At 49.8% G+C, this 13,688-nt stretch overlaps 1 protein-coding gene across 1 annotated transcript in view; it reads left to right on the forward strand.

The window, feature by feature from the left end:
- TASOR2 (transcription activation suppressor family member 2) overlaps nt 1–13,688 on the forward strand; it is a 911,282-nt gene that overhangs the window by 167,316 nt on the left and 730,278 nt on the right. The window contains exon 11 of the mRNA XM_086918936.1: nt 817–920. Coding sequence (XP_086775062.1) covers nt 817–920 — 104 coding nt within the window. The remainder of the gene's footprint in view (nt 1–816; nt 921–13,688) is intronic.

Genomic DNA, 13,688 nt, shown 5'->3' on the forward strand with positions numbered 1-13,688 from the left:
CCTCCTAGTTTTGCGAACTTACTTCTAGGGATAGGGACTCCCTTCCAGGGCCCTAGTTACGTGCACCAGTGGTCAGTGTCTTGCATGGCTCTGTGCTTCTGGCGTGGAAAGTCGTGTCAGAACTGATGTCAGCGCCCAGGGGCGGCGTCTAAGTAGACATTGCAACGTCATTCCGGCGAACACGACGATTGACGCGAAGTCTAACAATGCCACCTATCGACGTGTAAGGGTACTGCTACGAAAAAATTTCTCCGGATCCAGTCTGACGCCTGGGGTAATTCTAAGGTAAGGAATCTATAGCTAATATGCCTCTTACAGATATATTGTAACCGAAGGTAAGTAACTTGTTCTTTAGTCTGCGATGCGAAAGCTGTGTTGACTGGTATAATCGAAATGAGTTCAATCAGTGCTGGAGCATTAGTAAGATGACAAACTACTTGATCAAATTAAAAAAGGGTTGCCTGTTAATCACACTTTGAAGCCTGTCGAAGATCAAATGAAGGTCAATGGTACTTTAATGTTTTATACATGCAGAGACCTAACTCGTAATTTCACAGTTCTGTTCTGTTCTATACTTTTTGAGTACATGTTGACCCTGAGAATTCATGGTCTCGGGGAACAGTATAAAAAGAGAAAATACATGAAAGGGAAAGAATGGTTTTGAGGTTTTTGTAAACCATTAGTAATTTGCTTCTTCTTGCTTGTAATTTACTGGATATACTTTAGAAAATTATTTTTCATGTACATTTAGATGGCAATGTTGCCGTCCATACCTTTCTCCACTTTTCAATGGTTGTCTTTGCTCTTCTTTCCCAGTGAACTTTAATGGTATTTATAGCAGTCTGTATGACGTAGTGACATCCAGTTCTGTTGAAGAGAAACTGCAGGAGCTGATAGAGCACATGAAGAAGGAGGAGTTGGTAAGCATGAAGAATGTTATTGCTGGATCTCTCTATGTGTATATTTTACCTGGTGACATAATACTTAGGACCTCTGAAACATCTTCAATTAACTTGAATAAGTTCATTTTAGGAGAATTAAATGATTGAGTACTTTCTCCACTGCCATTGACAGATGTCTTTTTCTCCCTACATTGATTAGGGTTAGTATGCACCATATTGAAGTGTAACGGTGTGCAGCAAAAGATGTACACACTAATTAATGGAGAAAAGCATGTAGATCATTTTGTTTACCAGTGCAAAAACATATTTTCCACATGCAGTATTTTAGGTGTACTATGGGGAAGATTATAACGACTTTGGTTAAAATTGCTAGTTAGTACATTAGGTGTTAAAATTGTTGTTACTTGTTTGTAGTTTGTATGTGTTAAACATAAAAAGAAATTGTGCATTAGATTACCTTTGACCTTACCTGACGTGCTGCTTCAACACCTCTTGGAAAAACATAAACATTCATGTGAGAAAGATTATGTATTTGTTGTTTCTGATAGAGACATCTACCCTCAGATTCCTTACCTTTGACCTTCCATGCATCAGGCTGGATCTCAAAGATTATTCATTGCCGTACCCCTGTGCGACAGTAGGTAGCGTCAGTCGACTCCGCGTGATGAGTAGGCATCGTGTTAATCGTTGACGTGACATCCGTGTTGTCAATATAACCGCCACTCCGGCGCTCTGACGTCAGTTCTTTTCTTTCTGTGCCAGCCAGCACCGATCCGTTGAAGAGAACTTTCGCCTGTCACTTTTTGAGAGTTTTTTTTACTTTTTGTCAACTTCTTTTGGTGTCTTTGGATATCCAGTAGGACGACTTTGGTGTTCAAGCTGTGTGGTGCCTGTCGCCGTGCCATGTTGGTAACGGACCTCCACCTTGTGTGTCTGTGTTGTGGTCGCGCTCCAAGCAACACAGTCATGCTCTGATTGCCAGGTCATGGCACTGAAGGCTTTAAAGGAGCGGTCCCTGAAGCGGACCGGCACGCACCACAGAGGTCACCTTGTCGATCTCGCTCCCGGTTCCAGTTAAGAGGAGATCTGAGTATCATCCGGGAGCTGGAACTCCTCTTCGGCGAAGTCGTCAGGTAAGAGGCACCACCAGAAGCACAAGAAGTCAAAACATGCTTCGACTTTGCACTGTTCGCCATGCGACGAGAAGGAGGAGCCTCGGTGCTCATGGCCCTGTCCCGCTGAGCACGCACCTGGCTAGACTCTGCGTCTCCCTTCCTTACCGGGGCCGAGAGCGACCCTTGTTCAACTCAAGTAGTTTTACAGCGCCATGTATGCTGTGTTTGGGCAGCCTGACCCTGCAGGTGCGTCTTTGGGCCCCGCAGGCCCAGGTGAAGGAGATCCTGTGAGTCCTGCGCCTTTGGCTCTGGCCCCAGCGCCTCGACCTCCTGTTAGACCCGTTCCATGGGTCCAGACCGGTGCCAGTCGCATCTCCACAGCAGCCTTCCCCGGCGTCTCATCCGAAGCTGAGGTCTCCGGTGCCTCCCCATCCTCATTCCAGATGATACGGAGTCTGTCTGACGTCAACTGACACCGAGGCTGGCGTCGACCGAGCTGTGCGGATTCAAACCGTCTAACCAGCCCCTTTCTTAAGGTTTGAGGTTGAGTGAAGTGGATTGGGAGGAGGAGCAGGATCCCTTAGAAATCCAGCAGCCCCAGGACATGGACTGATATGAGGAACTGGGTGATGGCAGTGGCCTGGACACCTCCCCAGATTCTGGCCTGTTATGTTATAGCTATTTCTAAAGCGCAGCAATTACCTGAGGGTGTCCTGGCGCTAACCACTCTTCTCTGAGAAAATAAGATGAGAGGCAACGTTAAGGCGTAAAAAAACAGGTTTTTAACCATTCTGCTGCATGCTGTCTCCCCCAAAACGGGCTATGAAGGAGGGGTGCGGTGTTTGCTATGGTGGTGCCAATGGACGCCTTTAGCGCTCTGGACCTGCTGCTTCCTACAGAGGCGGTCAAGACCAAAGTCTTGACGGAGGTCCTGCAGCCTGGTGTCTCCGCATCAGAACTCTTGCTGCCTTTTAACGAGGCCTTAACAGACGTTCTTCTGAGCACCTTTTCCAAACCCAGCACACAGGCTCCTGTGAATAGAACAATTGCACTCCGCCATCACCCTGCACTGGGCAACCCAGTTTTTCTCTCCCCCCCCCCTAAAAGCTTGGTGTTCCAGGTTTCCACTTCCTGTGGCGCGTTCCGTTCTGCCTCTTCGGACAGGGAATCCAAACAGCTGGAGTCCTTTGGAAAGAAAATGTTCTCTTCCACCAGCCTCGCATCAAGACTGTATCAAGGGAGGAAGGTGAAAGTAAACAACAATGAAAATAAAATAAAAACCAATGACCTGGAATTATCGGGGTCCCTGGTGACCTGGAGATGCAAATCTTACTCTAGAGTAGATTCGAACATTGATATCGTTTCTGCTTAAAACTGGAACAGGTGTAGTGCTCTAACCCTTGTGGTACAGGTAGTCAATGGGTGACCCCTAGAGAGATAGCTGACCAGTTGCCCCCAAGCATTTTCAAAGTTTAACTTGTCCTTATAAATGTCACTCATCCATCCATAGTGAGAGCCTGCCATAACCGTGCCTGCCATTGTGTAAGGGCTGGAGCTTCTGTCTTTTTCCAAGTGGCAGCTATTGCTGTTTTCGCTGCTCCTAAGCAGTGCCATAATATGGCATGATCAGCTGTCGTTTCGTGTTTCAGACCTGGGTCTCGAAGACCAAGAAGTGCAAAATCTGGGGAGTCTGGGATGGGATAACCTAATATCTCTTTGATTTGAGCCAGGATTTTGGACTAAAAGGGCCGAATTGTTGGGCAATCCCAACATATGTGCCGCAAGTCGCCCAAGATGCCGCAGCCTCTCCAGCAGAGATCTGATGTGTTAGGAAATATCTTCTTCAATTTCGTAGGGTATAGATACCAGTCGTATAGTATCTTATGGTGAGCCTCTTGTTGACCTAGGGAGTGGTTATAACATTCTATGTCCTTCCATAGGGCTTTCCATTGTGTATCTGTGATGTCCTTGACTAGTGGGCGTTCCCAAAATACGAGATGCCATGGACGCCTAGATGGGAGTGTGTGCAACAGTAGAGAGGAAAGAAATGGCCCCTTTTACTGAGCTGCCTCCAATCACATAGCGTTCTAGTGACGTGAGTTCTCTTGTCGCCCCTTCTCTAATCTTGGTTTGCAAGACCCAGTGACACAATTGGAGATAGCAAAAGTATTCTGTGTTGGGCAGGTGGAAGTCCCTTTGGCAGTTCTCAAATGTTAAAATATCCCAGTTTTGGAAAATGTCAGCTAAGGTGAGACAACTTCCCTCTCTCCATGCGTCGAATGGACCCGGCTCTAGTGCCGGTGGGAAAGCGGGGTTGTAATGTATGGGGGTAAATGGTGAGGGGAACGAAGTCTATTCAGTCTGCTTTAGAACGTCGTCACAGGTTTTTAGAGTTGTTGTGGTAGGCATGCTAATGTTCGTCTTCGGTTTCCATAGTAGATCCCATATCACCCTTCCCATGATCACTCGATCCGTCTGTAGCCAGTGTTTGTCTGACTCACGTTGGGACCATTCCGCTATGACACAGAATTGTGCTGCTTTGTACTAGAGGGTCAGATCAGGCATCGCCAGGCCTCCCTCATCAGAGGGCTTTTGGAGAAGGACGAACAGAAAGCTAGGTCTTCTTTGTGCTATACAAATTTCTTTAACAGTGTGTGGACTCCCTGTAGGAAGTCTCTGTGAAGCTCAATGAGCAGACTATGAAATAAGTGCAAGAATTTTGGGAGAACTACCATCTTGACGGCATGTATTCTGCCCATCCAAGAGAGATATAGTGGTACCCCCCTCTTAAGGTTGGCCTTGATCTGGGGCAGGAGGGGGGTATAATTAGCTGCAAATAGCCCTTAGATTTTGGGGGTCAACTTTATTTCCAGGTATGTTAGTTTTCTCTTGGCCCACTGAAAAGGGGTTGCAGCCACCAGGTCTTCCTTTTCTGCTCTGGTAGTGTCAAGTTCAGATGAACAAGTTACTTACCTTCGGTAACAATATATCTGTAAGAGACATATATTAGTTATAGATTCCTTACCGCCTCACCCATCCTCCTAGTTTTGCGAACTTACTTCTAGGGATAGGGACTCCCTTCCAGGGCCCTAGTTACGTGCACCAGTGGTCAGTGTCTTGCATGGCTCTGTGCTTCTGGCGTGGAAAGTCGTGTCAGAACTGATGTCAGCGCCCAGGGGCGGCGTCTAAGTAGACATTGCAACGTCATTCCGGCGAACACGACGATTGACGCGAAGTCTAACAATGCCACCTATCGACGTGTAAGGGTACTGCTACGAAAAAATTTCTCCGGATCCAGTCTGACGCCTGGGGTAATTCTAAGGTAAGGAATCTATAGCTAATATGCCTCTTACAGATATATTGTAACCGAAGGTAAGTTCTGACGAAAATATTTAGGCAGGTTAATACGCAGGCCTGCAACCTCTTCTAAGTACTCCAGCTCCTCCCGGAGTGGTGCTGTTAAGGATCGCCACTGGTTCGATAGTGTCAGTAGGATATCGTCGTCAAACAGGGAAATTTTATCGTCGTCCGAGCCAAAACGCATTCCCCTGATTCTCTCTGAGCCTTGCGGCTAATGGTTCAATGCTAAGCGCAAAGAGGAGCGGGGATAGAGGGCACCCCTGTCTTGTTCCCCTTCCCAAGACAAAAGGATCAGATGTCATCCCGTTAACAAGGACTCTAGCATTGGAGGCTGCAAAGTTGGCCGATATCCTGTTTATAAATGTTCTGCCGAAGCCGAACCGCTGAAGGGCCTCGAAGAGAAAGCACCAGTCTACCCGATCAAGCTCCTTCTCGCCATCTAAGCCCAGGAGAACTGCGGAAATCTGTTTTTAAGTAGTTTTTTCAATTATGTGGATCACTCTGTGTACGTTTTTGTGTGTCTGTGTGCCCTTCATAAAACCGGATTGGTCCAGATGTTTCAGTCCCGGCATCAAGTTCTCCAATCTAGAAGCCAAGATTTTGGAATATAGTTTGGTGTCAAGATTGAGAAGGGCTATGGGGTGGTAGGAACCGCATTGCTGTTTGGGTATCACGGTAATCAGTGCTTCACTCATAGTGTTTGTTACCTGTTTGGTGTTCGCTATGTGATTAAAAAGGGCAGTCAGTTGGGGGATTAAGTCTGAGCTAAAAGGTTTGTGAAACTGTGTTGTCAGGCCATCAGGTCCCGGAGACTTATGCAGTTTCAGACATCTTTTTTTTTAAAAATTAAATCTTTTTATTAATGCACTTCAAATGAAATCATAAAACACATACAATAAATACACTGGGTTGCATCTCACACGCATTACATATATATATATGTCCTCCTAATCAAGAAATACATACGGGTTCAGGGGTTCTCCAACATTACTGGATCCTCCGGTTCGGCAGGAGGAGCGCATATATCACCCCTATAAGCATTCTAGGGCCCCCAGATCTTGCCCCATTTCTTGGGTCTCCCCCTGGCCACATACACCGCCCGTTCGCTAAACATACACCAATCCAAGTCTTCTTTCCATTTCCCAACAGCAGGCGGCTGATTCGCCCCCCACAATTGAGCTATATTACGCTTGGCAATACCGCATGCCAACGTGGCCCACACCCTTCCATGGGACGAGAGGTCGGTTGGATCCCAAACATTCAGGAGACACCGCCGTGCCTCCAACTCAAAGCTCACTCCCCACACCTCACGTACCTTGGCATGAATAGCAGACCAATACCCTCGAATAAGAGGACAGTCCCACAACATATGAAAGAACGTTCTAGCCTCGCCGCATCCTCTTACACGCATCACTCGCAGCCAAACCCATTCGCACCATCCGTGGGCCATTCACATAGTAGCGATGGAGGATCTTTAATTGAACCAGTCGGAGCCTCATTTGAATTGCAACGACCCTCGGAGAGGCCACGGCCTCCCTCCAGTCCTCATCATCTAGGATCAGTCCATCAGCTATCCACTGGTCCCTAAGTACCACCTGGGGATCCTCAGTGTGATTAACTAGTTTTTTATAAATGAAGGAGATTGTCTTTGTGGGAAGATGACCATTCAACACTCGATCCTCCAACTGGAAAGCCTCCGGGAGCGTTGTTTCCGGGGGAATACCGGCAAGCAGCGCATGCCTAATCTGGAGGTAACTAAACCCCTCACTCCCTTGCAATTGATATCGTTCCTGCAGAGTTTCATACGGGAGGATACCATCCTTACCTCAGAGATCTCCTTCACGGGAAATCCCAATGAGGTCCCATTTGTCAAAACCCTTGGACTTCCATAAACTGCCCAGGCGTTCATAATTCCAGAGAGGTGTAGCCAGTGTGATCTTCCCCTCCCATTTAAGGGAGCGGTTAGCCTCGTGCCAGACCTGAATAGCAACCGCCGCTGGTCCCACCAGGGGAAACCGTCCTCGCCAATGCATATAGTGCCCTAGTAAATTCTCCCCCGGGAACCTGGCCACGGTCCATGGCATAGCTGGGGTTCAGCGGCGAGCCATAAATGGCCTGATTAACCGCCGCCAACTGTGACGCCCAATAATACTTACGGATATTAGGCAGACCGATCCCCCCCGTCATACCACAGCAACATTAATTTCGCAAATGCAATTCTGGGCCTACCGTCCCACAGAAGCTGTCTCTGGAGAGATTCAACCTCCCTGAAGTATGACTGAGGAACCGGGTCCATGGAGTTTCTGGAGCGCTTATAGGAAACGAGGAAGAGCCATCATTTTAAACGGAACAGCACGACCGAGAAGAGAGAGCGGAAGCGACGTCCAATGAGTCACATCGCGTCGAAGCCAAACCAGGGGCGGCAACAGGTTATTAGAGTATCTGCTCTGAGGGTCCAAGGATATAATAATACCAAGATATTTGAATCCCTCCGTTTCCAGTTTAACAGGACAACCTGGAAGAACCTCCGGGAGATCACCACTCAAAACAAAAAGGACCGACTTCGTCCAGTTAATGGGAAGGCTGAGTATCTTCCAAACACCCACAGAACATCTAAAAATGCTATGAGCGAAGTCCGAGGAGAGGTCAGATACAACAAAATATCATCCGCATAAAGCGATATCTTGTCCTCCCAGTCGATGGTCCATCTGAGCCCCTTGATCGACTTATCCCAACGGACCCAAGCCGCGAGCGGCTCGAGCGCCAACGCAAATAATAGCGGGGAGAGAGGACATCCCTGTCTGGTGCCCATCCCCAACGTAAAATCAGCCGATCTATGGTTATTGACAACTACTCGGGCCAGCGGACCGGAATATAAAAGGCGGACCCAGAAAACAAACTTCGAGCCTATGCCCATCTTGCCCAAAACGGCAAAAAGATATGGCCATTCTACTCTGTCAAAAACCATGGTGGCATCTAAAGATAACAAAATGGTCGGCTCGTGTATCTGTGATGCCCCTCTGAGAACCCCATGCAACCTGCGCAGGTTAAGAGCCGTATTCCGGCGAGGCATAAAACCTGACTGATCCAGATGAACCAGTGTCGTGATGACCTTTACCAGGCGAGTCGCCAACAGTCTTGACTTTTGGTTCGCCATTTAACAAGGAGATCGGCCGATAGGAAGAACACTCTGTCTTCGGCTTACCTTCCTTATGCAAGACTAAAATGTTCGCAACGCGCTGATCGTACGGAAGCAGACCCCTCTCCCTACTCTCCACAAACATGTCCCTGACGAAGGGAGCAAGCTTATTTGCGTTTACTTTGTAGAGCTCAATAGGGAGCCCATTATGGCCAGACGCCTTACCAGAACGAACCCCTCTAATCGCCTGCTCCACTTCATCATTTGTAAGGGGAGAGTCAAGGAACTCCCTGTCCTCATCCGAAAGAGTGGGAATCGGGATGTCACGGATCAAGTCTGCATTCTCGGACTCCGGGTATTTACATTCAGCCACATACTCCTTCTTATAATAGCCAGCAAACGCGTCCACAATCTCCTGCGGGTTCGTGATTTTATCTGACCCAGCTGGCTGCAGCACCGGAACTAACCGCGACACCTACTCCCTCTTCTCCAACCAGGCAATCGGTTGCCCGGCCTTGTCCCCGTGTTTGTACACCTTACTCTGGCTATCTGCCAATTGTGACTTTGCGTTATCCCGGGCCAGGCTCCGATACTCATCCTTAAGGATGCTCAAACGATGCAATCCCTCCGGCGTGGAAGCAAGCAACATCTCCCGCTCCAGCGCAAGCAACTCTGATTCCACCCTATCAATCTCGGCGCCCTCCTTCTACTTCTTTCTGGAAATATACGATAACAGTTCCCTTCTGAGGACAGTTTTATACGCTTCCCATAGGTAACACTTGGAGTCCACCGAGTCTACGTTCTCTCGAAAATATCTGTCGGCCACACGTACTATCTCCTTCTTTGCCACTCAGTCTTGGAACCTCCAAGCGCTAATAGGTGCAACCCGGGCCACATCACGCCCGCCAAGGTCTAAACTGATCCAAATAGGTGAATGATCCGAAACCCCCCTAGCCAAGTGCTGCGCCTCTCGGAGCCACGCAGCCTGGGCCGCAAGCACCAATACATAATCTATTCTGGAAAGGGATTTGTGTGCAGCCGAGACATGAGTGTATTGAGAATCACCGGGGTTCCTAAGCCTCCACCCATCAACCAGACCAGTAGTGTCTACAAAATCAGCCAACCACCTCCGGAACTGCAACAATTCCCGAGCCGGGCACCTATCAACACACGCATCCATAACTATGTTTGATCGCCACCAACAATCAACAACCCAACAGGCAATGTCAAAAAACTTGCACAGATCCTGAAATGTATCAGTCTGAAGGCCCGGAGGAACATAAACAGACAAAAAAGTTACAGTTCTCCCCTCCCACAACCCCAAAATGCCAGCATGTCTACCCCTGTTATTAGTCCATGTGGCCTGTATGGCCAGCGGGAAGGAGTTCTTAATCAAAATCCCAACCCCTCTCGACCCAGTCATAAAACCAGCATGCTCAACCAACTTATAGCCCCCTCTGTAGAGAGCCATGCACCTCTTACCCATAAGGTGAGTTTCCTGCACTAACACCACATCTGAGGAGTGTCTTCGACTCAACTGGCCAACCATACCCCTCTTAATCTTGTCTCCCAATCCATTCACATTCCAATTCACTGCGGAGATCCCCACCACCCATTTAACGGAGGACATAGTCATTCCAATAAAGAACAGGATAGCATGTTGATACCCAGTGTGAAAAGAAATTACATACAATAATACAAAATACAATGTAACGCAAATCCACCCAGGACCCCCCTCCAACCCCCTCCCTGCACCCCTGCATACAACTTTCGCTCATCCCCAACTAGCAGTGTGCCTGTTGCCCCCAACTAATCTACAAAAATCTAAAAGTAGAACACAGAGGAGGGCCTACGAATCGACCCACCATCCCCCCTCCGACTCTTTACGGACACCCCTGCACCCTAAAATCTTCAACAACATCATGCACACAATTCTGCAGGAAGTCCAAATTCGAACCCCGCCGAAACACCCCCGGAACAACTGTCCAAAGCCCCCTGCTGAACTCACGCTGCACCAAGTCATTGTTCCTCAGCTACCTCCTGATCGCAGGACTCCTTGACCGGCCGCTGCACACTTTCCAACCAGTCCGCGGCCACATCAGGGTTGTCAAAGAACCAGGCCTTCCCATCAAGTTCCACTCGAAGACGGGCAGGAAACATCATGGCATACCTCATGCCAATGTCTCTCAGTTTCTTCTTGATCGAAACGAACCTCTGCCTCTGTTTCTGCACCGCCTGAGTAAAAACCGGAAAGAACAGGAGCGTTGCATTTTCGAATTCCAAAGGATCAGCCGCACGAGCGGCCTGCAGGATAGCGTCCCTGTCCCGAAAATTAAGGACTCGGGCAATGATCGGTCTGGGATTCGACCCAACCCGGGGCCTGCCGCCGGCACCCTGTAGGCCCGTTCCACCGTGAAAAACTTACTGAGGCCCTTCGGTTTGAGGTGGTTAAGGATAAGGTTCTCTACAAAAAGATCCATGGTCTGCCCCTCCACCTTCTCCGGGACACCCAGGATGCGAACATTGTTGCGTCGGGCCCGCCCTTCGTACTCATCCAGCCGCCGATCGGTGCTCTCCCTAGAAGTCCGAAGATCACGTACCTCTTACTGCAACTGGCTCACATCGTCTATAAGACTCGCTGTCTTCACTTCCAGTGATTTAACCTTCTCGTTCGCCTTCGAGAGGTCCGCCCAGATCAGCCCCATTTCTAACTACACAGTGTCAAGCTTAGTATCCAGAGTCTCCATCTTCTGGCCCAGGGACGTCCGGACCTCATTAATAGCCGCCATGAGGTCTGTTAAGGTTGGTTCTTCCGCGGCGGATCGATCGTCGGCGCCACCTCCCGGTCCCTTCTTAGACTCCTGAGGTGACTCCTTAGGCAAGGTATACCTATCCAGCTTGTTAGACTGCACCTGCCTTCCTCCCCTGGCGGTCTTAGGCAGCTGTTTTTCCAAGTCCGTCTTTGTCGCCATCTTGTCGCACTCCAGGCGACCACCGTCGAGGTCTGGGATGCAGCTCGGTGGGCACCCAGCCGATCAGTGCGTATACCGTCTTTCCAACAGGGGCATAACCCAATCCAATGTCCCAGGTTCAGGCGCACAGCAGCCGATACCCCCGGGGCGAACTTTACCAGGACCACCTGCGTCGCAATCAGCCCCTCCAGACGACCCAGGCGAAGGCCCACCTGGGATGCAGGACCGCCTCATTTCAGTCTCTTACACCTGCAGCGCTCCGCGTCAATCATGGAGACCCAGCATCGTCGCAAATGCCCTCCGGGATCCAATGGTCACCTCCACCAGCTTGTGAGTCACCTCCGGGACCCCCAGCCCACAGAGTGAGACCGATCGTCCCCCGCCTCCACCACCTTAAAAACTGGCATTACCGCCTCAGCCGAGGCGTTTTCAGGGCACCCCACCATGGACCCCAAAGCAGGCCTCTGTGAAGCCCCAGACACAGCCCCAGCAGCCACAGCGGGGGCCGACAACCCCACCCGACCGGTGCCACGGGCCCACAGGGGGAACCACTGGACACCCGGACCGTAGTTCAGAGTCCCCCCTCCTCCAGGGAGGGGCCCAGAGAAGCAGGCGAGGCAGCAAGAGGGCAGCAGCCAGCAATCCCTGCGACCGCCGACCGGACCGGCACAAGGCCGTCCTGGCGGCCGATGTTAACTAACTCCGGCAGGGGGGGTGTTGGAAATCAAGGCCCTGGCTTCCGGCCGCCGCAGGCCGCGATCTTGCAGGCGGCGCAGCGCGGTCGCCGGGGCACCAGGAGAGACCGGGGACGCCTCCGCAAGCTCCGATGAGGTTCCCCCGCCCGAATCACGGGTTGGGGGACAGGATACTGAGCAGGATGGCGAGCCGATGGAGCGGGCCGACCGGAGCCGATCTTCAGGCGGCCATCTTGGTCACCGGCTCGGCTCCTCCAGTTTCAGACATCTTAGTGCCTGCTGTACCTCTTCCTCCATTTTAGGCTCCTTCAAATATTCGTTCATGGTTGGTGTGACTTGGGGGAGCTCCACTGCGCTGTGGTAGTCCGCTTACGCCTGAGGGTTGGGTTGGTCAGCTGTTCATGGTGAGCTATAAAAATCCCTAAATAATCTTGCCTTCCCTGATTCTTCCTGCGTCTGTACACCTGCAGGATCCTGTATATTTCCATTGTAGTCCTTTTCCTTCTTTACTCGTAATTGTTTCACTTAATGTGCACCCACTTTATTGCCCTGTGCATAAGAGGTGACGTGTCCTGGGGGTCGTTTAACTGAAATAATTCCTTGATTGATGCACATAATGCTTGGCTCATGAAAATGTAGTTGAGTCCCGAATAGGTGCGGTGGGTGTGGGAGAAGAAGGTGTAATCCCTATCTTCTGGGTGTGCCTCCCTCCAAGTGTCTCTGAGCCCCAGTTCCTGAATATTATGTTTCAGAGTCTTTGGGAAGCTACCTGTGTGGGCTATGTGTGAGTGTGTGCTGTCGATCCGAGAGTGCCAGGTAAGGTTAAAATCTTTCATCAGTATTATTTTATCCCTCTGCAAAGGCCCACAGTAGGGGTAGGGTGTTGTGAATGAAGACTGCCTGATTAGCGTCAGGTGCATATATCGCCGCAATTGTACAAAGCCTTCCCCGCGCTTGGTCTTTCACCAATACCGCCCTCCTCTCCCTATAAGTTTTGTAATCTTCCGGTTGGAACGTGAGGGAGGAGTGGAAGAGAAGAAGGACTCCATTGTGTTTTGTAGTGGAGGAGGATTTATATATCCGTGGGAATGTCTTGTGTTTTAGTCTGTGATCTTCCGATCTTTTGAAATGGGTATCCTAGAATAAGTTATTTCCAGATCTTCTGGCATTTGGAAGAGGCGCTCATACCTTTAACATTCCATGACAGCATAGTGATCACCATCTTGACTGTGTGTACCTATTCGCTAGCCCTTGTTCGTCTCCCTCTGTTTGCATGTCCCACTCCTTCCCCTCCACTTTTTGCCGCCCATGACCAATCCCTCCAAGTTGGTCGCTTGTGTGCCTCCAGTGTGCGCTGCCCATCTTTGTTCCACCCACGTTACCCCTGTCACCCAGGTCCCCTCTAAAAGAAAAGTAAAGAAAGGGGAAAAATACAGTAAACAATAAAAAGGAGAGGTTATCAAACTTTAACACAGTCAACGTTGGGGCAACCTGTCCCCAGTTCA

This window comes from Lissotriton vulgaris, chromosome 1_1 (assembly GCF_964263255.1).
Source record: "Lissotriton vulgaris chromosome 1_1, aLisVul1.2, whole genome shotgun sequence".
Taxonomy (NCBI): Eukaryota; Metazoa; Chordata; class Amphibia; order Caudata; family Salamandridae; genus Lissotriton; species Lissotriton vulgaris.